At 44.1% G+C, this 27,602-nt stretch overlaps 1 protein-coding gene across 6 annotated transcripts in view; it reads left to right on the forward strand.

Annotated features, from left to right (window-relative positions):
• The window catches only part of CTNND2 (catenin delta 2), a 947,950-nt gene extending 925,714 nt beyond the window's left edge, over nt 1-22,236 (forward strand). For 4 of the 6 annotated variants that reach the window (XM_036896685.2, XM_036896686.2, XM_057496339.1 and 1 more), the window contains 3 exons: nt 1,195-1,326; nt 7,053-7,126; nt 20,364-22,236. In XM_036896685.2, coding sequence (XP_036752580.2) covers nt 1,195-1,326; nt 7,053-7,126; nt 20,364-20,624 — 467 coding nt within the window. In that variant the 3' untranslated portion in view covers nt 20,625-22,236. The remainder of the gene's footprint in view (nt 1-1,194; nt 1,327-7,052; nt 7,127-20,363) is intronic. The other 2 variants (XM_036896687.2, XM_036896690.2) reach the window with 1 other exon arrangement.
• The last annotated feature ends 5,366 nt before the right edge of the window (nt 22,237-27,602 follow it).

Consider the following 27,602-nt stretch of genomic DNA (forward strand, 5'->3'; position numbering starts at 1 on the left):
TGGGTACCTGGAACTCCTAAGTTCTCAGGTGAGTCTTAAGGCTAAGCAAGTTTCTGAAGCCCTGCCCTGGGGCATGGAAGCTTTGGGGCAGAAGAGGACTGTGCCTGAGCTCCACTGAGATGGGAGCAGTGGACTAAGCTCCAGAAATGAGCTATGTCATGGAGCAGCATGGAGATACCTGGGCAGACAGCCCTCGGGGTGTGGCGCATGGCGAGCTGCCTTACTCTAGTTACTCCACTTCTCCCAACACATCTCTGTGCTCATAGGGCTATTCACCGCTCCCAATCCATCCAGTCTTTTAAGAAATCTAAACCTCTTTCTGTTTGCTTCTGTACCAAGAACTTCAGCTTTTGCACTGCTCTGCGACCTGTTTGTTAAAGACTAATGGAATTCCCAGGGGAATCGTCTCATTACAGCCCAGCATTTTAGAAATGGAGACACAAAGAGACGACAGAGTTCAAGCCCCCTGGGTCTAACAGGCAGCAAGTGGCCGAGGTGCAAGGTGGGAGGGACAGATTATTAGTGGCATTCACAAAAGAGCTGGAGCCAGGATGTCCCATCAGGAAAAGGGGCTCTCTGCATTCTGCACGCTGTGCTCCAGCCCCCCTGTGCAGGCTGGTTTTTCAGCGTTGGGTTATTTTGTCCACACAAATCATCTCATGTGGAAGTTGCTTCCTCTGCCTTCCTTCAGGACAGTTTCCATGTGACTCAGTATTTAAGTAAAACTCTTTTACTTAAATTTATTTATTTTAATCAGGGATTCTTCATTATCAGTAATAGCTCCTCTGAAACACATCTAATTTAACAAAGGAAGGAAAAAGAAAGAGAGTAGAGGGAAAGGGAAATGAAAGAGAAGTAAAGAAATAATACTGGTCTCATCCTTAAAATAGTCCCATAGGCCTTGGGTGGGTCATGTCCCCACCAGGGTGTCTGTCTAAAGAAGAGGCTCCCAGGATGTAGTCCTTAATTACCTGCCTCCGAGTTGAGTGTCCCTTTAGCTATGAAGTGCCAAGTGACATGGAGGAAGGGCAGGGGATAAAGATAAGAGCCCAAGAACAAAACCACCATCAGGTCCTTGCACACGTAATGCCGTGTGCTGAGCAGGCGTCTTCACGCCCTTAGCTCTTTGTGTGAAAAGCTGTCCATGCTGTGGATGGAGACACAGAAAGTCATCGTTTTGGTTTCTTTATGTAGCAAGTGCCCCAGCTTCACCTCGGGAAATGATCAGCCTCAAAGAAAGGAAAACCGACTATGAGTCCACGGGCAGCAGTGCCACTTACCACGGAGCTAAAGGAGAACACACTTCCCGGAAAGACACGGCAACAGGTGAGCTCGGCTCTGTGCTCTGCCTCCTCAGAGCGGGCGATTCGATCTGGGGCAGGGCCTCCCGCCACTTGGCTGCTCAGCGGGACCTCCCAGCTAGGCGGCATCTGAGAGCCCGGCAGGGAGGACACCCGGGAATGGGCATGAGGAGGTGGAGCCACAGGGTTAAAGGCATCAGATTCCTGAAGATAGCGAGGAAGAAATGTTCTCTACACGTATTTTATCCGCAGGCTTTCTTCACCTACCCTTCTCCTCGACTGCCCAACTCGTAAGATTCCCTCAAATCAGAGACAGTCACCGTAGACGCCTTCCCTAGCATGGCCCAGCATAGAGGGGATCCCAGGATGGTGGGTGCAGGACAGCCAAGCTTTGCCCATTCTGACCAGAAGGAAGGGAAAGAGGATAAGAGAAGAGAGTGAGAGGAAGGCAGGAGAGGGGAAGGGCTGGGGCCCGGGGGAGGGGGGTAGCAAAGGAGGAGGATTTCAGGGAGGACCACGGAGCTCCTGTTGAGACACTCTCTCCTCCTGGTAATGAGACCAGGCTCTTCCTATGACAAATCCCCAAGACGATGCATTTGAACCACACGACTGGTTTCCCCAGGTGGCATCCAACTTTAATGCCCTTCATCCCTCGCTACCTGATCATACCCATCATCTATCCGTCCCGATCAGCTGAGACCCCGTGGAGGCCAGAGCTGGGCCCATTGCCGCCCCTCTGTGTGCCCTTTCCAGACTAATAGCCAGGCTTGAACTTAATTAACTCTCCTTTTACTCTGTAAGACTACCCCGGGGACAGGATCTGCTGTTCCCACTCACCATCTGTCCAGCTCTGCGCATGCTCCGCCCCGCCCTGGTTTGCCCCTCCTCCCAGCTCTGCGCATGCTCCGCCCTGCCCTGGTTTGCCCCTCCTCCCAGCTCTGCGCATGCTCCGCCCTGCCCTGGTTTGCCCCTCCTCCCAGCTCTGCGCATGCTCCGCCCCGCCCTGGTTTGCCCCTCCTCCCAGCTCTGCGCATGCTCCGCCCTGCCCTGGTTTGCCCCTCCTCCAAGAAGCAGGCCTTGGAGGGACTGATGTAGAGAAGGTCAGGCCTCGGAAGCACAGCTGTGGTAGCCATCAGGATCTCCAGCAGGGACTCCACACCCTTCTTTGCCACATGGCTGTGGAGGTGGGCTCCTCCTGAAAGTAGGCCATGCAGAATAGGACTTTAACAGGACAGGACCAGATTAGGCCATTCATAAAACAGAGGTGTAAAGGACACAGTCCTAAACAGACATTGAGACCCTCTTATCAAAAGATCTTAAAAGTATGAGGCACATTTCTCTAATATTTTTACAGTATAGGCCTATAGGGAAGCAGAAGAGACAAACTGGATGATTTATTAAGATGTCTTCCAGTCCCAGAATGCCTAAAATAAATTTTTCTAATGGTAAATGTATTTACCCAGAGGCAGTGTTTTCCATGGTAACTGCCTGGCTGCATGAAGAAAAACCTAGCAAACAGATACTTAGGATTTTCACCCCCAGTTCAGCTCTCTGCCTCCATGTACAGTCCCTAAAAGGGAACATCTCACCCTTCTACCTGGAACGTCTCCTGAATGGGAGAACAGAACTCTTTATAGAGGATGTGCCAGCTTACCCTCGTCCACTGCTTTTCCCCCATGAATGCTGCTCCAGTTGCAGATGAGCATGAACTAAGAAAGTTGTGAATCTGAATGCTGAGTCTCTGCAGTCAAGACATTCAGTAGAGAATCTAATTGGTAGTGATTATTCTGGAGTAGCAGTGACACCAAATTCACCGGACCCATTCGTTTTACTGTTATTATTGCCCTGGGGAGGCACCTCACCAGCAGTCTGGGATGACAAATTGAAATTAAAATTACAAGAATAATTGTGAAATTGACTGCATTGTTATTTAAGTTTAACTTTTCTCTGAACTCTCTCATGTAGAATCATTCAAAAGACTTTTACAGGTGGGTGTGTTTATGTTGAAATAATTCCAGTGGCACCTGATCACACCCTGCACACATAATAAAAAAACAAAATAAACTCTAATATGTTTCTAGATGTTTAATCTTCTAGAAGCTGTCAGGGATTTTGACAACTCTAGTATTGAGATATATGTAATTTTTCAAATTTATTCAGAGGCATAAACAGCTTTGTCCTAACTTATTTAAAAGTGTGATTCCAAACCACACTATCAGTCATGTAGCAAGCCTAGAATAACACTGAGATCTTTATTAAATAATGTTTATACATGAAGATTCCCTTTAGCCAACAAGTGCCCTATAAAAGTTAGTTGTTGTTATCACAGTGATGGTGGTGATGGTGGAGATGGTGATGGTGAAGGTGTTAATGGTGGTGATGGAGATGGTGATGGTGGAGGTAGAGGTGGAGGTGATGGTGATGGAGGTGGTGATGGTGGAAGTGGTGGAGGTGATGGTGATGAAGGTGTTAATGGTGATGGTGGAGGTAGAGGTGGTGGTGATGGTGATGATGGAGGTGGTGATGGTGCTGGTGGAAGTGGAGGTGGTGGTGATGGTAGAGGTGGTGGAGGTGGTGAGGGTGACCTGGTGATGGTAGAACATTAGTAGTGAGGGTGGTGGAGAGAGTGGTGCTGATGAGGGTGGGGTGGAAGAGGTGTAGGTCATAATGAGGGAGATGGTAGTGGTTGTGGTGAGACTGGCAGTGATGTTTGCCACTTTCAGTGGTGGTGTGACCAAGTCCCTGGCCAGGCCAGGTGGGAGCCAGCATCTCATGTAGTAATGGAAAGGGTGAATTGCAAATCCCTGCTCTACTACACGTCAAATGCCCATCATCGCAGCATTTACTTGCAGATCAAATATCTTGTGACCTCCATGGCAGAAGCAGTGCTCTTTCTCACTGACAAATAAATCCAGGAGACAGTACACCGAAAGTTCAGTGCATTGAAAAATATCTGAAAAACTGCCATCTTCTCGTTTCTAAGGCATTACAGGATGTCCTACCATTTCGCCCAAAGGGAACAGTCCCTGTGCTGTGGGAAAACCATGGAAAGCTTCACCCTCAAAATGCAACACAGGAAAACTTAAAGTGAAAGCAGTTCCTTAAGGGCCTGGGTTATAAACCCCTGTACTGAGCTCTTAGAAATGCAGATCCGTCTGGGTTTTTATGCCAGGCTTCTCCCACCCACCTTTCCTGAATTCATTTTCTAACTGAGATGGAGTTTCTTAAAACATCTTCTCTCCTTAGTGTTTATCACTGAAGCACCTTCAAAAAGCCAAAGCCAGCTGTTCATTCAGGCGTGCAGGACTGTTACAGCTATATCCTGAAGTCATGATTCCCTGGGAGCATTACGTGCTCAGAAGCACGCATCAGGGAAGGGCTGTGTGATCCCAGCCCCTGCAGTTTGCCCTCCCACCTGAGCTTCCCAAATGCCATGACATCAAACAGTCTGACTTGTCAAGAACTCTCTTATGACTTTTAAGGCCATTGTAACCCTCAGTATATTGATTCAGTTGGAAATCGGGGCCCATACCAGAAAGAGGAAAGCAATTCCCCATCTCAGCATGGGTGCACAGGGCAGAGCCTCCATGATGACATCTAAGTCATGAACCTGCAGAGGCCGCCATTTCAGTCTCAGCTGCATGGTCCCTGTACACAGGTGTCCTGGGCCAGAGAGCAGGAGGAAAGAACTTCCAGCTGAAACATCTTTGGCTCAGAAACCGCAAACACAACAGGGAGGAGGGCCGAGACCACAGTAGTGTCCATTCTACCAAATTCAAAACAGCATTTTCCAGAACAGAAAAAAGCAAACTTTCATCTTGACCTTGACATAACATTTCCCATCGACAAACTACAGTACTGAAGGCATATTTTCCATGGTTTACTCAATCATTCATTCAGAAATAAAACACTCGCTCCCTGAGGGTCCCCCAAGGCTGTGCACTGGCCCAGACTTTGGGGATACCTACAAAGGGGGCGGGACATGTGCTCATGGAGCTTCTGCTCTCACAGACAAAGACAGGTAATACACAAGGGAAACAACAGAACAAGCTCACCACCAGGGTAACAGCACATGGCATCAAGGATGACAGAGAAATGCAGGGGGTACAAGATAGAGGGTGCCAGGTGGCTGGGGCTCCTTCCACCAACATGATCAGGGAGGAGATATTTGAGCTGAAACCTAAGCACCAACAAGGAGAGGCAGTCCAGGGTCTGCAGAAGTGAGTTCCTGGGAGAAGGATCAGCAAGTGCAACATCCCTGTGGCAGAACAAAGCTGGCATGCTCAAGCATGGAGAGGGTCAGCACAGCTGAGCTCCCTGAATGGGGAGGAAGGGTGGGAGATGCTGCAGAATGTTAGGCACAGGCCAGATTACGTGGCTTCTACCAGAATCACAGGGGTCAGGAAACGTATTCATTTCCCCTTGACTTGTGTGAAATATCCTGCAATTGTAGGCAGGGCATTGGAGTAACAATCATATTTGTCTCACAAGATCACTGGGCCTTGGAAACAGGGTGGACAGAGGAGCAGAGCCAGGCATGGTGGGAGCTGAGCCTGTGGGGAAGATTCTGTAGCAGTGGTCCAGGCAAGAGACAGTGGTTTTCACAAGAACGTGGAGACAAGAGTGACATCACACTCAACCAGAGAGTGTATCAGAGTTAAAATTGAACCCAAAAGGAAACATTCCCTGTGCTGTGGGAAAACCATGGGAAGCTTCATCCTCAAAATGGTGAATTTTGAGGGCTCTCAGCTCTTATTTACCAAGCAAAATTTCCCAAGAAGTTTTACTGCACGGTTATGTGCTTTTATAATAATCATGGATGGAGTGATGGCTTATATGGCTTTGTGTCAAGAGTGTCTGTGTCCATAAGAGAGTAGATATGGTAATGCCATCCTATTTTACTGTAGTGCAGATACAGGATGCAAAAGATGAACCTACTAGAGTAGTTTATACCACACTGACATTTGACATACTATTTTCTCCAGTACTTTCTTAAATGACCTTTTAGGTCTTAAGGAGAGGAGAGTGGAGCCCTGGGCCATCCCACTGGGCCTGTGGCAGGGGCCCCGAGGGGTCCAGGGGAGGAAGTGGGCAAATGGGCTTCCTGCCCAGGCCTTGAGAAACTGCTGGTAACTAGAGGAGATCTTTTTTCCTTCCAGTGAAACCATAGGCCAGTCGAGAGAGAGAGTTGGGGTGGGGGGACCTCTGTCTCTGTAGAGAAGGATTGCAAAGCCACAGCCCCCGAGACCTGCAGGGTAGATGCAGGCAGTGCTTCCTGCTTGTCCTTCGGACGTTTGAGAAATGAACTGTCTGAAAGATGATTAAGCACTCTGAGAGCTCAAATTAGAAATTTCATTCTTGTCATTCTCCAGCTAAAAACTAAGCTGCTCATACAGATTCCTGCGTGCTTCAGTGCAGGGGACCAGCTTTTATAATCCTCCAGTTCCCACCAGAAAAGAGGGCAACAAAACTGGCAAAATGACTATCTGGTTGCTGCACCTGCCCCGACCCTGTCTGCAGACTGAACTGCAAGAGGCTGACATGCCATGGGGACGTGATAGAATAACCCTTCTTCTTTCTTAATATCTGTATGTAAAATGAAGTGTTCAAGACCAGAGAGTTTCTTCGGCTTAGAAATAGGCCCATAAGAAACCAAGCTTTGTTACGGCAGCTACTTGCCTTGATAACCATTATTTCTCATTTGGAATCTTGCTTTCCTTGTTAACACGTTTGTTTCCCTTTTTCTCCCAGCTCAAAATACTGGAATTTCAACTTTGTATAGGAATTCATATGGTGCGCCCGCTGAAGACATCAAACATAACCAGGTAAGGGAGATGCAACATGGCGTATTCTTGTTTGCCTTTGACTCATGTGCAATGTCCTAGAATTGTATAAGAAGTAAATTAGCTTCTCTATAAATGCAGAAAAACTGAAAAAAGAAAATAATGTTCCCTGCTCTCCACTCGCCTGTAATGTAGCATATGTCATGGCAGCTGTCATCACAACCTCAAACCTGAAAGCAATCTTTGATTTCACTACAACCACACTCTTTATCTGGGGGTAGAAAGCAAATTTTCCACTAAGATGGAAAACCTAAAGAATACTCCAAATACACAAGTGTAAGGTGTGGTTACTAGTCATATTGTCTAATTAGTAGACAAGGATTAAGTTCTTGTTCAGAAGAAAGCATTCATTATACATGATAGTTTTGAATAAACTAGACACATCTAGTTCAATATAACATCTAAAATAGGATTTGCTGTAGATCACCTTGCTACTCGGTCTTGTTGGGGAGCAACACGAACATCACCCCGGAGCTTCTGGGAAATACAGAAGAGGTTCTCCTCTGACCCTAGCCCGTCCAAGGTCCCCTGCATCAGAATTGAATTTTAGCAAAATGTCTAGGTGATTCATTTGCATGTTCAGATTTGAAGAGCGCTGGGCAGTAGCTGCTCAAAGAACAGACCTAAGTTTATGTGTGTGTTTTATTCAACAACCATTCATTGAAGGCTCATTTTCTCTGTGGCTCTGTGGCAGCTATAACAGCAAGGCACAGCCGGGGCTCCTCCACTGATGGACACTTCATGCTTCTCTCCCCTGGAAAGACTGACATTCCCCAAATGTTGGCTGCTAATAACCATTGCCAGCACTGGTTTTTGCAGATGCTCTAAATTCCTGCCGTATGTCAGCAAAGTTGGGCTGAAAAGATAAACCCAAAAGTTGTTTCCTTGATGACAGTACCCAGATGAAAGTAAACAAGGAAAGGAATGTGCTGTTTGCAAACACTTCTCCACACCCAGTGGGCATCTTTGAAAAGGAAGGAGCCCTTTCTAGCAGGTAGGATGACACCAGGACCAGTTCCAAGGGAAGAACGAGGAGGACATGAAAAGTACCTCCTGGGCCTTAAATTACCTTTTTCTCTAATCAGCCATCAACAGAATAAATGATGGTGGGTTTTACCATCAAAATCATACACAGCCACTCCCAAAGACATCTGGCGTTGTTTGTGACCCCCGGTGGACACCCAAGGCCCCAGGGCCTGCCTGACATGCAGCTAACACCTATTCGGCCTCCCTCAGTTCTAGTCTTTGCTAAAAGCAGAGGCCAATGAAAAAATAAACAGGGGCATGAGCTCCAGAAAAGCGACCACTGGGGGTGGCCCCCAACTATTCACATGTCAATACACCTGCCCAAACATAAAGGAAAACAGAGACAAAATGTATTGAAAATGCCAGTTCTGTTTATAAAAACCAACCCTTTTTTTTTTGTTTTAAACAATTATCAGCTACAGAGAGCAAAATGTCCCCAGCTCTTAAAGGTACTTCTCATGAAGTAACAAGACCCTGATTTTACATGTAAGAGTAGAAGATTAGTCTTTAGTTTCCTTGGGTCAAGAGAAGCTCACCCACTAGACCTGGCTCATTCTACACCAGCCTTTCTCTCCAGGGAATTCTGCTCTTATTGGCAATGAAGAAATGCCCTGGTGTGGCCCAGGGGTCGCTGGCACCTCACAGTGGCGCTGCAGTAGGTTGCAAAGGGCTGCTTGCAATCTACGTGTAGAGGACAGTCCATAAGGGGCACATTCTCTCTCCTAAGCTTGTTCTGGGCATTTAAGCAAACTGAAATTAATGTACTAAGATGTGCCTCAGTGTGAGGAAAGACACAGCCTTTTTCCAGTCCACCCCTCAATGTACCTGAATCAGCTTCAGTATGAAAGGCCACTACGTCTCAGGCAAGGGCTGCTGAGACCCAGCCAAGATGGAGAGCAAGCTCTACACCACTGGTCAGCACAGGGAGACACCACAGGCAGGCCACCAGCTGAGCTAGGTCCTGTGGTGATTGCTCAGTGTCATCATTATTCCCTGAGCAAAGGGAATTGGGTTATTATTAACCCCATTCTAATGTCAAGCAGCATTTTAAAATGTCCACCAAAGGGAGTTGTTTTCCCCTGAAATTTTTCCAAGGAGTCATTATGGAACGCCAATGAACTTAGAAGAGAATAAAGCATTTTACGTACTTTGCACTGTTACTGGAATAAACATTGGATCTACGTGCATCTTTCCCTCCTGGGAACTTGGTTAGGTACGACCATCACAACCGTTCAAAACGGGAGACAACTTGGTTCTCTTCCAGTTGGGTGGCTCTTGAGATGATCTTGTAAACAGCATCCATGATTCTCTGGCCACGCTGGCTATTCCAGTTGGATTGCTTTCATCTTTGAAACTCTCCTGGGCCAGAGTGACCTCACAACCTTGCAGCTAGTAAAAGACCAGTTTGCACAATTTAACCAGGAGGGATGCTCCGGATCCATTCATTTTCAGTGTTGTCCTCTGCTGAGCACTCCGGTCTCCACCAGCTGGGCCTCATGGTCTTTTCAGAAGAGGCTGGAGAACAACTTATCTCTGAGAAGTGATTCGCTGAGGGAAACCAGTTTCAGGCGTATCTCCCAGAGGGGGCAAAAGACAATGAGAGCTGAAAATAAGACAACAGCCCTGGACACGTGGCCAAGCAGGTAGGGTCCAGGGCAAAAGCTGTGGCCCACCCCACATGACCGCCTCCAGTCTCATTTCTCAATGAATTCCCAGCTTGAGGACTCCTTGAAGAACTAACCGTTCATGTGAAATAAAGTCTGTGATCCTCGGTTTTTATGTCTAGTGTCAACGGATCACTGACATCATTCTAAGTGTTAGCTACTTAAACTTTCCAAAAATCCTATTGGGCTTCTCCTGGTTCATCCCATACTTACAAAGAAAAATATCATGGTCAGCTATACATGGCTGGCTAGCAACAAAATGCTTGTTTATGAAATAGAAACAAAGGGGTTTGGTGTTTTGATAACTACTATTCAGATTATTGTGACATCATGACAGCATCTGGTTTCCTGGTTGGTGTCCTCCGTCCCCCTGCCAAGTGAGCATAGCAGGTAAAATTGTCCCCAGAGATAAGCTGAGATTCCAGGAGCCTAAGGGTCCCCCCTCAGTCCCCCAGCAGGGAAGATGCCCAGACTCCCCACTGGTTCTCCTGCTTTCTTGTCACGTTTACCCTCCTCTGTGCCATGGGATCTCAAATTGGAGCATGAGCTAGATTTCATGGCAGACTGGTAAGCACAGATAATTGGCCCCAACCCCCAAGTTTCTGATTCAGTAGGTAATTTGCATCTCTGACAAAGTTGCCAGGCGATGCTGTCCATGCTGGCCTTGGAGCCCTCCGAGCACCACTCAGCCTGCCCACAGCTTCTGTCATTGGATGGTGCTGACCTGAGGCTTCAGCTTCCACTTGTGGAAAGTTTGAGGTCCATCACCGGCAGTTATTTCCCTTGTTTTTTAGATGTAAATCCAGTTTGTGGGCAAACTCGGTGAGCAATAAACACAAAGACGTCTTTTGACACCAGGTAACAGTGCTGGGATGTGGAGAGGAGGCACTGTCCTTTGTGACTTAAGCACTGCCACTGAGGAGGAAGTTCAGCAAAGATGACTTTAGTAGACCAGGAGCCACAGGACAGCATCAAGAGCGTGGACACTAGTGAGCTGGCTGCCACACCTCCCCATGCTGCCTGATAGCAAAGCTTGCAATAGCCCCAGGCCCCAGATGTGCCAGGACTGCTGTGAGCCACAACAGACCCTCAAATTCAAAGTACACCTTTGCTATATGTGAACACTATTCTACTTCCTTCATACAAGTCCGCTTGATGTAAACAGTGCAACATTAAAGCATGCATTTCTCTTTAGCTCCTCTAGAGGGAGGGCTTATATTTGGGAGTATCTCTTCTGCCTCCTTTGAACGCTGTCAGATATTCCCTTACAGTAAACTGAAATACAACAAACATCCCCACTGTGGCTATACATCCACAGCCCACCCCTCAGTCCATTGAGCAAATCCAGTCCCTCCAGTTTGTTACACACTTTCAGAACTCCCAGAGAGACATGAGAAGGGGCTGACTGGGACTTCATGAACAATACAGATGAGCTGAAGAAGGGAATTTCCCCAGGGTAAGAGACTAAAAGAAGCTGTGCCCAACCCAAAAACATCCACCCACCAGACAGAACATGGCAACGGTAAGAAGTATGAAGCACATTATGCAAAAAATAAATGAAGCAGCCACCCTGGAGGAGAGCCGCCAGCCTTGTGGGTGGTTTTCCCTGGAGGCCTCCCCACCTCAGGCTCTGCTCCTTCTGGACTCCAAGACCAGCACAAAGATGTCAGGCATCTTCTTGGTCCTTTGTTCACTGGCCTCGTTTCTTGTCAGAGAGCCCAGGGTCGACTCACTGAGGCCACCCCCTGAGGTCTGGCGACCTTGGCTCAACCAAAACTGTGCTATGGGGTAGAGAAAATGTGGGCTTTGGAGTCAGCCAGCCATGTGTTCAAATTCCAGGCTCACAGTACTACCAGCTGGGACATCTAGAGAAGTTTCTTAACTTCTCTGAGCTTCAATTTCTTCATCTATAACATGTGACTTGGATGGATGGATGCATGGATGGATGGATGCATGGATGGAAGGATGCATGGATGCACAGGTGGGTCGGTAAGAAGACAGAAAGAAAGAAGAAAGAAAAAAGAAAGAATATGAGAGAGAAGAAAGGAGGAAATAGATAGTTACAGACAGACATAAACATACATACATACCTATATGTTTATGACCACTTAAAGATGAAACCAAAGAGGGAGGATTCAAGATGGCGGCGTGAGAGGTGAGACAGAGAATTCCTCCCAAAACCACAGATAGTATGAAAATGTAGTTAAATGATACAATTAACCCTAAAACAACAATAAAGAAGGCTGAACCAGACTGCATACAGACCTCACGAACAGAGCAGACCTCACAAAACAGGGTAACGTATGAAAGCCTTAATCAGGCAGGACCCAAGCCCTTCCCCCATCCCAGCTCACCAGCGGGAGGAAGAGAAACAGAGCTGAGAAAGGGGTGGAAGCCTGGGACTGCTGAACACCTATCCCTGGAGGTCTGCTTTGGGAGCAAAACCTACACTGTGTGGTGCTGTAGATGTTGGGGAGCTCAGACAGGTGGAGTGCTTGAGAGACAGATTCTGGCCATTTGTGGAGGAGGGGATCCATACACAGCCGCTCTGGAAGAAGGGAAAGACAGGCAGTCTGAGAGTTTTCCTAGCAGCGAGAGGGATGCTGAAGGAGCAGGGTTTGCACAGAGCTTGCTGTGTGGGGGAGGGGAAAGCTGGACAAGGTTTTCTGGGTGTGCTCTGCCCAGCTGGTTGGGAACTTTGAGGAGCTTCAAGTGCCCCAACCCCCTGGCTGCCTGCTCAGCTCCAAGGCCCATCACTGTGACACGCAGCCTGCTGCACATTCCCTTAGCCTTCCAACACCGGTTCACAAACCTGCAGTCACTGTGCTGGCATCAGGCCAGCCAGAGGGAGGCCCCACCTACAACAGCTAGAGACACAAAGCACAAAGGCTTACACCTGTGTGCTTGGCCCACTGGCTCTGATACTAGAGACAGGCACCACAGATGGGAATCAGGAAACAGATCTTTTCTCAACCCAGGCACCAACTCTGCACCCCTACAACCCCCCAACCTCACTCTAGGGGCTGAACAGCTCCAGAGACTGGACTTTCTGGGCACTAGTGGGCACCACACAGAAATATGAAATGTCAAAAGAACATGGTTCAGACCAAAATCTCACAAACCCCAGAAAAAGGGTCAAATGAAACTCAACTCACCAATCTGCCTGAAAGAGAGTTCAAAATAAAAATCATAAACATGCTTATGGAGGTACAGAGAAATATTCAAGAACTCAGGAACAAATTTAAGTCAGAGATTCAATCATGAAGAAATTCCATATCTGAAATGAAACATATAATGGAGGGATTTAAAAGCAGATTAGATGTAGTAGAAGAGATGGTAAATGGAATAGAAATTAAAGAAAAGAAGCTGAGGCACAGAGAGAAAAAAGAATCTCTAAGAATGAAAGAATATTGAGAGAACTGTGTGACCAATCCAAACAGAACAATATTTGTATTATAGGGGTAGCACAAGAAGAAGAGACAGAAAAAGGGATAGAAAGTGTCATAGAGGAGGTAATTGCTGAAAACTTCCCCAATCTGGGGAAGGAGATAGTCTCTCAAGCCATGGAGGTGCACAGATCTCCCAACACAAGAGACCCAAGGAAGACCACATCAAGACATATAATAATTAAAATGGCAAAGATCAAGGATAAAGACAGACTTTTAAAAACAGCTAGAGAGAGAAAAAAGATCACATATAAAGGAAGACCCATCAGGCTATCATCAGACTTCTCAGCAGAAACCTTACAGGCCAGAAGGGAGTGGCATGATGTATTTAATGCAATGAAGCAGAAGGGCCTGGAACCAAGAATACTATACCCAGCAAGGTTATCATTTAAATTTGAAGTAGGGATTAAACAATTTTCAGATAAGAAATTTATCTCCCACAAACCACCTCTGCAGTGCATTTTGGAGGGACTTGTATAGATGGAAGTGTTCCTAAGGCTAAATAGATGTCACCCAAGGGATAGACAAAGAGTACAGAATATGATTCATAACATACAAAGAATGGAGGAGGAAGAAAAAGGAGGGGAAAAAAAAGAACCTTTAGGTTGTGTTTGTAATAGCACACAAAGTGAGTTAAATTAGACTTTTACATAGTAAGGGAATTACCCTCGAACCTATGGTAACCATTAATCTAAAGCCTGCAATGGCAATAAGTACATACCTATCGATAATCACCCTAAATGTAAATGGTCTGAATGCACCAGTCAAAAGACATAGAGTCACTGAACAGATTTAAAAAAAGACCCGTCTATATGTTGCCTACAAGAGACTCACTTCAAACCCAAAGACATATACAGACTGAAAATAAAGGGATTGAAAAAGATATTTCATGCAACTAACAGGGAGAAAAAGCACTAGTTGCAGTACTTGTATCAGACAAAATAGACTTCAAAACAAAGAAAGTCCAAGAGACAAAGAAGGAAATTACATAATGATAAAGGGGTCAGTCCAACAAGAGGATATAACTGTTATAAATATCTATGCACCCAACACGGGATCACCTAAATATGTGAAACAAATACTAAGAGAATTAAAGGGGGAAATAGAATGCAATGCATTCATTTTAGGAGACTTCAACACACCACTCACTCCAAAGGACAGATCAACCAGACAGAAAATGAGTAAAGAGACAGAGGCACTGAACAACGTATTAGAACAGGTGGACCTAACGGACATCTACAGAACACTCCATCCAAAAGCAACAGGACGCACATTCTTCTCAAGTTCACATGGAACATTTTCAAGAATAGGTCATATACTAGGCCACAAAAATTGTACCAACCAGCTTCTCAGATCACAAAGGTATGAAACTAAAAATAAATTACACAAAGAAAATGAAAAAGCCCACAAACACATGGAGGCTTAATAACATGCTCCTAAATAATCAATGGATCAATGACCAAATAAAAACAGAGATCAAACAATATAAGGACACAAATGACAACAATGAGTCAACAACACAAAATCTGTGGGACGCAGCGAAGGCCATGCTAAGAGGGAAATATATCGCACTAAAGGCCTACCTCAGGAAAGAAGAATAATCCCAAATGAACAGTCTAAACTCACAATTAATGAAACTAGAAAAGGAAGAACAAATGAGGCCCAAAGTCAGTAGAAGGAGGGACATAATAAAGATTAAAGCAGAAATAAATAAAATTGAGAAGAATAAAACAATAGAAAGAATTAATGAAAGCAGAAGCTGGTTCTTCAAGAAAGTAAACAAAATAGACAAAACCCTAGCCAGACTTATCAAGAGAAAAACAGAGTCTACACACATAAACAGAATCAGAAATAAGAAAGGAAAAATCACTATGGACACCACAGAAATATAAAGAATTATGAGAGAATACTATGAAAAATTATATGGTAACAAACTGGATAACCTAGAAGAAATGGAGAACTTTCTAGAAAAATACAACCTTTCAAAAATCACAGAAAAAGAAACAGAAAATCTGAATAAACTAATTACCAGCAAAAAAATTGAACTGGTAATCAAAAAACTACCTAAGAACAAAACACCTGTACCAGATGGTTTCACTGCTGAATTTCATCAAACATTTAGTGAAGACCTAATACCCATCCTCCTTAAAGTTTCCAAAAAGTAGAAGAGGCAGGAATACTCCCAAACTCATTATATGAGGCCAACATCACTCTAATACCAAAATCAAGCAAAGACACCACAAAAAAAGAAAACTACAGACCAATATCCCTGATGAACATAGATGCAAAAATACTCAACAAAATATTAGTAAGCCAAATTCAAAAATACATCAAAAAGATCATCCATCATGAACAAGTGGTATTCATCCCAGGGATGCAAGGATGGTACAACATTTGAAAATCCATCAACATCATCCACCACATCAACAAAAAGAAGGACAAAAACCACATGATCATCTCCATAGATGCTGAAAAAGCATTTGGCAAAGTTCACCATCCATACATAGTAAAAACTCTCAACAAAATGGGTATAGAGGGCAAATACCTCAACATAATAAAGACCATAAATGATAAACCCACAGCCAACATTATACTTAACAGCGAGAAGCTGAAAGCTATTCCTTTAAGATCGGGAACAAGACAAGGATGCCCATTCTCCCCACTTTTATTCAACATAGTTCTGTAGGTCCTAGCCACGGCAATCAGACATCACAAAGAAATAAAAGGCATCCAGATAGGCAAAGAAGAAGTCAAACTGTCCCTGTTTGCAGATGACATGATATTGTACATAAAAAACCCTAAAGAATCCACTCCAAAACTACTAGATCTAATATCTGAATTCAGCAAATTTGCAGGATACAAAATTAATACACAGAAATCTGTTGCATTCCTATACACTAACGATGAACTAGCAGAAAGAGAAATCAGGAAAACAATTCCATTCACAATTGCATCAAAAAGAATAAAATACTTAGGAATAAACCTAACCAAGGAAGTGAAAGACCTATACCCTGAAAACTACAAGACACTCTTAAGAGAAATTAAATAGGACACTAATAAATGGAAATTCATCCTATGCTCTTGGCTAGGAAGAATTAATATTGTCAAAATTGCCATCTTGCCTAAAGCAATCTACAGATTCAATGCAATCCCTATCAAAACACCTACAGCATTCTTCAATGAACTAGAGCAAATAGTTCTAAAATTCATATGGAATGACAAAAGACTCCAAATAGCCAAAGCAATCCTGATAAGGAAGAATAAAGCAGGTAGAATTATGCTCCCTGACTTTAAGCTCTACTACAAAGCCACAGTAATCAACACAATTTGGTACTGGCACAAGAAAATACCCATAGACCAGTGGAACAGAATAGAGTCCAGTTATAAACTCAAGCATATATGGTCAATTAATATATGATAAAGGAGCCATGGATATATAATGGGGAAATGATAGCCTCTTCAACAGCTGGTGTTGGCAAAACTGCACAGCTACATGTAAGAGAATGAAACTGGTTATTGTCTAACCCTATACACAAAAGTAAACTCAAAATGGATCAAAGTCCTGAATGTAAGTCATGAAATCATAAAACTCTTAGAAAAAAACATAGGCAAAATTCTCTTGGACATAAACATGAGCAACTTCTTCATGAGCATATCTCCCCAGGCAAGGGAAACAAAAACAAAAATGAACAAGTGGGACTATATCAAACTAAAAAGCTTCTGAACAGCAAAGGACACCATCAGTAGGACAAAAAGGCATCCTACAGTATGGGAGAATATATTCATAAATGACATATCTGATAAGGGGTTGACATCCAAATTATATAAAGAGCTCATGCACCTAACAAACAAAAAGCAAATAAGCCAGTTAAAATATGGGCAGAGGAGCTGAACAGACACTTCTCCAAAGAAGAAATTCACATGGCCAACAGGCACATGAAAAGATGCTCCACATCGCTAGTCATCAGAGAAATGCAAATTAAAACCACAATGATATATCACCTCACACCAGTTAGGATGGCTAACATCCAAAAGACAAACAACAAATGTTGGCAAGGATGTGGAGAAAGGGGAACCCTCCTACACTGCTGGTGGGAATGTAAACTAGTTCACCATTATGGAAGGCAGTAATGGAAGTGCCTCAAAAAACTAAAAATAGAAATACCATTTGACTCAGGAATTCCACTCCTAGGAATTTACCCTAAGAATGCAGCAGTCAAGTTTGATAAAGACATATGCACCCCTATGTTTATCGCAGCACTATTTACAATAGCCAAGAAATGGAAGCAACCTAAGTGTCCATCAGTAGACAAATGGATAAAGAAGATGTGGTGCATATACACATTGGAATATTATTCAGCCACAAGAAGAAAACAAATCCTACCATTTGCAATAACATGGATGGAGCTAAAGGGTATTATGCTGAGTGAAATAAGCCAGGCAGAGAAAGACAAGTATCAAATGATTTCACTCATCTGTGGAGTATAAGAACAAAGAAAAAACTGAGGGAACAAAACAGCAGCAGACTCATAGAGCCCAAGAATGTACTAACAGTTACCAAGGGGAAAGGGACTGGGGAGGGTGGGTGGGAAGGGAGGGATAAGCGGAAAAATGGGGCATTACGATTAGCAGACACAATGTTGGGGGGGACATGGGAAAGGCAGTATATACAGAGAAGGCAAGTAATGATTCTATGGCATCTTACTACACTGATGGACAGTGACTGTAATGGGGTATGTGGGGGGGACTTGATAATGGGGGGAGTCCAGTAACCATGTGTGTTAAATAATTGTACATTAATGATAACAAAATAAAAAACTTTTTTAAATGATGAAACCAAAGAATTTGTTGAATGTTGCATATAGCATCCACTGAAATAGAAACACAGTAATCCTTGCTTCTACCCCACGTAATTTTTTCTGAACATCCCATCTCTAACCCTTTGTACACTCTGCACTTGGGTGGCACACAGTGTTGGAGTGGGGAAGCGCAAGATGGCACATAGCTCTTCAGAGAGCAGCAAAAGGCACCATAGCGCTTCCAGGCAATCGGGCTGACCTGGTCTTAGCAACGTTTAATAGAAGACATTGCAGATTAATCCCAAACGTCCTTCCGATGACTAGGCTCTTTGGCTAAGAAACATTTACATTCTACAGACTTTCACAGGTACACAGAAACTTCATTCATTCAGCTCCCCACAAACTAGAAGTGTAGGACCCAGTGGATGGCAGCTGTGATGAAGTTCACCACTTTCTTGAAGAACTGGTCAGTTACTCGTGTAAATCAATTTCATATAAGAGGGAGTTTCATTCTTGAGAGAAAAATTATGTGCAGGTCATTAGAAGCATTCATTTACACACACATGCTAATTACAAATCACTATTAACTAAGACCAATTTCTAGAGGATGTTTCCATGCTGAGCCTTAGTTGAATTAATAGGGAATTCCTCAGTCTGCTCAAAAGTGACCCAGCAGCGTTTCTTTATGAGTGTTCTGTCATTCACACCAGACCTCCTACCCAGTTACTGCACATGAGCAGAGCCTTGTGGGTGACTGAATGCATTAGCTGAGAGCAGGTGCTGCTCATCAGGGCCTGGTGCTTGGAAAGGGACCCTGGGAGACAGTCAGAAGGGGATAGCTAGTCCCCCATACACAAATGCTAATTATCAGCTCATGACGCCCTTGGTCTTACTGTCCTTAAAGTCAGCTTTAAGGGAACTAACGCTTAACTTCACATATCTTGAAGGCTCCTGTGATCCATTTAGCCCCCACTCTCTCTCAAGGCGCTCTACAAGGTCTAATGCTCACTCGGGTATCGGACAGTTACCTGAAGATGAGAAGAGTGGAAACAGGGAGCCCTGAGATGGGCTGGGGGACAGCAGACACCTCCCCCTAACTCAAGGCTTCACAGTCCCACAGCATTGTCAAACTCAACCAATTCTTAATTGTATATACCAACTTAGGAAATATTTTGGTCCTCTGGAGTGTGGCATACGCTTCTCTGTGTGCTCTTCTAAGGATGTAGTGCCTGGTCACTTAGGCAGATGTTTTGGAATGGCACTGCCACTGGGAAGCCTGTCCTCCAGAGAGGTATTGATCACAGCCCTCTATGCTGGCAGGAAGATACCCGAGTGACCATTAGACCTTGTACGTCCTCACTGTATCTTTGTCTGGAATTGCAACCAGGAAAATGCAAGAGAGAGGAAAATAAACTGCTTGTGTTCTACAGCTTCTAGTCTGTACCTCTTTGATTTAAAAAAAGGTTCCTTAGTAAAATGGTTCAACCATTGTGACAGTTTGGCAACTCCTTGAAAAGCTCAACACAGAATTATAAGATCTAATGATGCCACTTCTAAGTATATACCCCCCAAAACTGAAAGCAAGGGTCAAACAGATACAGGTTTACCCATGTCCACGGCAGCACGACTCACATTAGCCAAAGGACAGAAACAACCCAGGTGTCGTCAACAGATAAATGGAGAAAACAATTATGTGGTATATTCATTCAATGGAATGTTACTCAGCCTTAACAAGGAAGGACACCCTGTCCCATGGTACAACATGGATGAATGACGAAGACATTGTGCTGAGTGGAAGAAGCCAGACAGAAAAAAAACCAATATTGTGCATATATGAGGCCCCTAGAATAGTCAAATTCATAGAGACAGAGAATAGAATGATGGTTGCCACAGGTTTGGGGGAGGAGGGGGATGGGGAGTTATGTTTAATGGAGACAAGTTTTGTTTGGGATGGCAAAACGTTCTAGAAATGGATGATGGTGATGGTTGTACAATGCTATGAATGTACTTAATGCCACTGAACTGTACATCTAAAAATGGTTAAGATGGTAAATTTCATGTTGTGTGTATTTCACCACAATAATAATTTTTCTAAAAGATTGAAATGACGTGGGTGTGCACTCAGGAACCGATTCTAAAAAGGAAAGGCAATCCTCGGTCGGCAGTACTGGGGGAAATACCTAGCACCCCAAGTCTGGGTGGTGGTCCCAGCCCCACTTTGAGGGAGGGGAGGTTGCATCAAGGGCATATGAACCAACCCAAGTGGATCCTCTTTTCTGTGCAGGTTTCAGCACAGCCTGTTCCCCAGGAGCCCAGCAGAAAAGATTACGAGACCTACCAGCCATTCCAGAATGCCACGAGAAACTACGACGAGTCCTTCTTCGAGGACCAGGTCCACCACCGCCCTCCCGCCAGTGAGTACACCATGCACCTGGGACTCAAGTCCACCGGCAACTATGTCGACTTCTACTCAGCTGCCCGACCCTACAGTGAACTGAACTATGAAACGAGCCACTACCCCGCCTCCCCCGACTCCTGGGTGTGAGGAGCGGGCAGCAGCAGGCGCGCCGGGAGCAGTGCATGTGCATGCATACCACGAGACATTGCTTTTTTTTCCCCCTGCAAATTTAGTTCGTTAAAGCCTGTCCCATAGGAAGGCTGTGATAACCAGTAAGGAAATATTAAGAGCTATTTCAGAAAGCTAAACGAATCAAAAGTTAACTCGGAAGTCAATAGAAAGCTAAAGAGATCCTGAACATGACATTGTGCGACACCTTTCTAGTTCTGAGCTGTAGAGTATAAAAGTGCTTTAAACTGAACGTGGCTGAAGGCAAGAGAAGAGACGGTGGGGGCGGTGGGGCGGGGAGGTTATCTGAAGCACAAGAGGCGGCATAGTTCACACACGTTAGAGGGACGGCTTCTCACGCTTTGTTTTCTCTCTCCATCCGTTGTGATTCTAGGCTTCAAGTTGCACTGGGGTTCCTCTGTACAGCAAGATGTTTCTTGCCTTTTGTTAATGCATCGTTGTAAAGTATTTGATGTACATTACAGATTAAAGAAGAAAAGCGCATTGTGTATATTACACCAATGCCAGCAGTGTTTCCTCATCTATGGTTCTAAATATTGCTTCAATTTCAGACTTTTGAGAGATGTATGGATTTCCAGTTCTTCTTTTCTTTTCTTTCTCCCAGTACGTTTTAACAAAAAAAAAAAAAAATGGGAAAAAAGGAATATTTAGCAGTATTGTTCGTTCTGATATGTGAATTTGTTTGTGGCAACTAAGCAAAGGCATTCAGCAGTTTCTGACAATTAACATTCATCATTCCACTCTCCTTGTCAATGAAGTGCTTTTTCACTGCCTAAAATTTTAGATGTAGATATTTGAAATAGATTTTTTTCATTTATACCAGTTTTCTTTATGATGATACAGTGTTAAAAGAAAATAAATTACAATTGATCTGTCATCCATATCTGCTAAGAATGTCTATTTCCAAGGACCTCTCTTACAAAATACACATTCTTGCTCTCTGTGTCTGTGCGTGTGTGGGTGTGTGTATGTCCACGTATCTACAAAAATGACCTGTGTGAGATTTTATTTTGATAGAAGCTATTTCATTTGCTGTTCATCTTGTACAAACTTTGTTTTTGGTTTTTAGTATGAATGTACATCCGTTTGTTCCTTTTGTCTTCTATCTATTCTTCTGACCATCTAGTGACTCAGGATATTAGGCCAGTTGAAGTGAAGTTAAAGAATTTTCACACATTCACATATTCTTGGATACCAATTCTTCCTACAGGTCCATTTCCTTCCACATTTTATGCCCTCAGAACATGATAAACCATGGCCAACTCAGTAAGTTCACTTTGGGGCCAATTACTTGAAGTATCCACAGAAAATGGAAACTGCTCACCTTATTCCCCTCAAACTTTTTTGTTCATATGGCAGCGAGCAGTAGACTATTATGGATTAGATTATTAAAACTGAACTTGGAGCTAATGTTAGAATAGTGGTTAACAGACCTAAGAAATAAGGCTGACCATTAAAAGAACACGGGCTGTGGGTAAATTAGCTTTGCTCTTTAGATGCAAGTGACTGAGGCCAATAGGTGCCTAGTAAATGTTAACTGTTCTTGGAAAAATAAAAAATTAAATAACAAAAGAAATTGGCTGCCATCTTCCTTTAAATCTTGCTCCCCCTCACGCTACATAGTTTAATTCAGCTCAAAGTCTAAAATCCGTTGTTCCATCTCCAAATTAACAATATTAAAAGATTCTTTGCTCATGCATACTTTTGCAAATGAAATGCTAACTTCCAGACTAAAGCAGTAGAAATTCACGTATGAATTGTCCTGCAAGTTGGAGCCTGTTGCACTGTTTGCTGTAGGACACCACATTTCTGGGTTCCCTCACAGGAATGCTCCAGCTCCTATAGAGAGAGAAAAATATGTAGCATCAGGGGCAATGTTTCTACTTCATCTGTGTCATAAAATGAAATACTCAAGCTCATCAAGGCAGAGACTATGCTGTAGACATGACTTAACCATAACCTAATGGCTAGTTTAACTTTTCCAAAGTGATCAATAGGACTCATTTCTGGGCTTGAGTGACATCGGGAGAAATTAATGCGTATGTTCCGAAGTCTTTCTCCTCGCAGGAACTGTACATTTCCTTTATGCTTTTGAGTCCAGCATGCTCTACAGTTGTGGCCCTTAAAGACCAAGGATGTCTCAGCTGCCTACAATTTTTGAGAGCACGTTGTGCCCTGCTGGGATGAACTAATTCTGCCAGGAGCCTCTGGCATCAGAGGTAGAGGTAGAAGAAAGAAACATAAGTGTTTGTAGTTATTGAAGCCAATCCCTTTTTCCTTTTCATACCCACACACACACATACACACAGGTAAATAGGGAGAGAGTGAGAAATGATTGATAGATGATAGATATAGATTATTTAGATGAATGATGGATGGATGGATGATAGAGGCAGATAATAGGTTGGTAGGTAGGTAGGTGGCTAGACAGATGTAGATGATAAGATAAACATAGATATAGATATAAAAGGTGATTGATAGATGAAGTTTTATCTGAAATGGGCTAAAGCCCCCACTGGCTCCCTTGACAGTAAAGTTTGATCAGCTGATTATTTATTATTTGTAACATGGGGTGTAGTGGATAAAAGCCCCAAGTAGCAAGAACCTTTGTTTTTGCTTTCATTGTGCTGATGTGACCAAGTGTGAACCCCTCCCAGCCCCCAGACCCCCAGGTAGCTGCCTCTTGGATCTACAAGAGAGCCTCCAGATCTTGGATTCGCTCGAGGTGGGAATGGTGTTTTTCAGAGGAAAGAAGAAAAGAAACTAGAAAATTTTCCTCAGTCCTTATGGTGGACCACACATACCCCCAATGCATTTAATAAGTTGTAAAACCCAGACATTATTTATGGAAAGCAGACCCAACCCATTTATTTCACTTGAGAGTTTTGATCACCAGAGACTGATGCAGGAACATTTAAATTATATCACCTTAAATAAAAGCACTTAAAAATACAATCTTTTAATATTCAATTTTGCTACCACACACATAAATGCCTCAATCCACACTATTAGTCATGAGTTAGACAATGAAATATCAGGCAGGTTCATAAGAATTAGGGTGACATGAGATGTCATGTCATATTTGGTGATAACTGGGTCAAGAGTAACCAAGGATGACACATTTAATATTAATAAAAGTCATACATTATGGGAAGCTGCTGTTTAGGAAAAAAAGCAGCATTTAAATACACATATATCCAGCTTATTTGGCCTGTTTGTTTCACTTACTTCAGCTCTTCGTTAGTGTCTGATTGTGTCCGATCCTTGGGGACCAAGCCCGTGAGTGAGCGCTGGCTGCCAAAGACATGGTTTTCACTGTTAGGTGTGCACTTAGAAAGTGACTCTGGCTGAGACAGCACCAGTTACAAGAGGCTCCATCCAGGCTGCAGATGTCTCTCCTCAACCCAACTGGAGAGAATGCCACTCAGCACAGGAAGAAGAAAGGCCGTGGTTGGTTGATTAATGGAAACCTAACTCACCAGCCTGGCCTTTGTCTCAAAACCAAAGAGCCACTCAGAAACCTCTTATGACAATGAGAAAAAATGAACCCAGCAATGGGGGATGCACGGTGTGCCCCAGAGGTCTTCCATCTACACCCCAGCACCTGCTGACCCCCAGAGATGTTCTGCTCAGAGGCTCCCCAGGAGACCCTGCTGGCCCTCCTCAGCACCTGAACATTCAAGTTTCAGACTGGCCTCAGGATACATTACAGCCAAAACTCATCTAATCAAAGCCAAACCTTTCTCCATCCTTTCCTCCCCTCGTCTCATTAACCCTGGATCTCTCTAAAACCCCCAAATCTCTAAAACCAAAATGTTATTTCCTGACTAGCATGACTGCAAAGCCTGACCTGAACTGAAGCGAATCTCATAATTGTTTTTGTTTATTCCCCTGGCATGACTCCTCAGCGGTTTCTCATACATAAGGTGTGTGGTTTTCCAGACGCTACCCAGGTGGAGCTGGGGTGTATGGGACTTAGGGGAATTACCTTCTAAAATGTAAAAATTCTGAAATTCAGTTTGCCCGAAGGGTTTTGCACAAGTGAACTGCCTTGCGAGTGCTCAGAGAACTGGATTTGAGTCACTAAGACTTTATTCAGCAACCAGAACCAATTTCCCTGGGCCCTGTGATTCTGTCCCTTCAGAGGGAGAGAGGTGCGTCTCAGTCCAGGATCTTCATTAAAGTGCGCAGGTCTCCATCCCTCCAAGAGGGCTCTTGGAGCAAGACTTATGCACATCCCCTCATCTCTGTCATATGTAGTTTTATATAACCTGTAGAATTAAATGAGAAGAATATTCCAGGGTGTGCCAGACAATCCTTGGCCTTATGAAGTCAAGAGACCAAGACCTCCAGTTATTTACAAACAACCACAACTCTCCTGAGCAAGAAGTCGTGTTCTTTCCCAGACGAAAGAGCAAGGACACACTTCAGACCTGGCAAAGCAGGCACTTGACACCAGTCTCTCCAACCGTGCAGTAGTAAGTAACCGAGCTGCCACTAATGTCCCAGCAGCCACAGAGAATGAAGTAGTTAAAAAACAAACTCCACTCTCAATTCCCTGAGCACATTAGGACAGGCAGCCTCAGTTAAGACTTTGGAATTCTTGGTATTAGCTGCAACAATGCCCATATTAGCATCACACATTAAAAATGTCTTCAATATTTGATTGCTCAGCTCCTCAATAAAATGAAGACAAAGTGTTGATGAGTGCTTGATGGTCTACTGGGAGGAGCTTGCATAACAAGAGACATCACCTCAGGGTGGTACCGACAGTCATTTGTGAAGACAGAAGATACACAGATTCCTGTAAAGCAGAGTTTCTTGACTAATGCACTACTGGCTTTTGAGGCTGAATAATTTTAGGGGTGCAGGGGTGAAGTGTGTTATAAGATACCAGCATCCCTGGCTTCTACCCACTGGATGCCTAGGACATCACCACCTGCAGCTGTGGCAATCAAAACTCTTTCCAGACATTGCCAAATGTCCCCTGGGGAGCAAAGTCGGCCCCAGCGGGAACCACTGCTTTAGCACAGTGTGACCAAAACTGAGCACATGCAGGAAAAGGTGCTTTCTCAGCAGAGTGACGGGGGAACACAGCACAGAGCAGACAGTGTTTGGCTGGAACTGAAAGAATGCATAGGCTTCCACTGAATGTGGATGAATAAAGCCAGAAAATAAACAAGAATGCGGAAGATGTGGGAAGTATAGGAAGTGCACAGGGGACAACATGTAAAGCTCTAAAATTAGAGGCAGGAAGAGGGTGGAGAGGGAGTGGAGTCACCTGGGAGAAAAGCTTGAAGCTCTTGAAACCTAGTATCACAGACACAGATTTTTCCCAGCATCTTTACAGATTCTGGGGTCTGTATGATGATTGTAAAGGTAAGGTCTACATTAGGGGTTCTCAAACTTTAACATGCATCAGAATCAACTGGGCAACTTGTTCAGATATATAGTTTCTGAGTGGCTAGGGCTGAGACTGACCAGGAATTTGCATTTCTAGCAAGTTTCCAAGTGAAGTTAATGTTGCTTGTCTGGGTACCACACTTTGAGAACCATGAATCTAGGGATCAGTCACTTCTGAGACTATCACAGTTATCTAGAACTTGTTACCCAAAGTATAACTGGGAGACCAGCAGCACTGCTGTCACCTGAAAGCATGTTAGAAATGCAGAATACTGGGCCCCATACCTTTCTGTGCCAGGATTGGCTTTTTCATCAATTCCCCAAGCAACTCATAGGAACATTAAAGCTTAAGAACAATGATCCAGACAACACAAGAGTTTGAGCTAAAAAAATAGCAGGTAAAACAAAACAAACAAAACTAATGTGAAATGCTGTAAAATTCACAGCACTTGGTGACTACTTGCTGAGCAATAGAGGGACCAAAGATCCCTCTGCGATGTGAGCTGGGGTGACCAGAAGCCCAGAGTGGATAACCCCTTGATAAGAAGAAAAATCTTTCCAGCAAGGAAGAGCTCCATTTTGGACATGTCATGTTGCAGATACCAGTGGTAAGCCCAAGGAGAAGACAGCAGCGTGCAGTCAGGACTAGAGATGTCGAATTGGCATCATCTCTTTGAGGTTGAGAGTTGCAAAATGGCACAGATAGAGCATCCATAGAAAAGGGGATCAAGAAGAAATCACCCGAAGATGGTGATGGCCCATGGGCAACCAGTGTGATGTAGGAGGAAACAATGGCACATTGGGTTGGGTGTAGGGTACAAGACCAGGGCACTGTTGTCAAAGCCAGGGGAGACTTTCCTATGAAGAGAGTGTAAAATGTCACTGATGGACACAGAAGATGACAAGGAGAAGGTCAGATGAGAACAAGCTTTTGAACATGTTAATTCAGGACCATGCAGAGCCTTCAAAGGCATTCTGACAGCAGGTTAGGATGAGTGAATAACGGGAGGAAGTGGAGAAGCTAGCAATGGGCTATCAATTAAGATGAGGCTCTGGACTGAGACAGTGGTAAATGGAATGAAGAATTATTTTAGGGCTGCAGAGTAAACTTGTAAACCAAGGGGAACAGGGCCTGTGCTCATATGAATGGTTAAAAAAACAACCCCTTTTACTTACGCAATATTTTGTTGCTTTCATAGCATTTTCACATAGGTCCTGTTGTCCTAACACTACCAGGTAGGCTTGTATTATAACCCACCCCATTTCTGAGATGAGGGAGTAAGGTGCAGTGGTATCACGTAAGCTAACAACTTTTGTGGCTAAACACAAAATTAAGCTTGTCTTTGGGAATGCTCAGTTTCAGAATGAGAACATCTCCAAGTTACATTACACTTTAACGTCCTCTTCTGCTAACATGCACCACCTAAATGACCAGTGCAATGTAATTATTGCCTTCTCTGTATCCACAGCTCCCAGCCCCAGACCTTCTGAGGTGAGCTCCTCACCACTGGTCCTTGGACCCCAGGGAAAATA

Source organism: Manis pentadactyla, chromosome 2 (assembly GCF_030020395.1).
Source record: "Manis pentadactyla isolate mManPen7 chromosome 2, mManPen7.hap1, whole genome shotgun sequence".
Lineage (NCBI taxonomy): Eukaryota > Metazoa > Chordata > Mammalia > Pholidota > Manidae > Manis > Manis pentadactyla.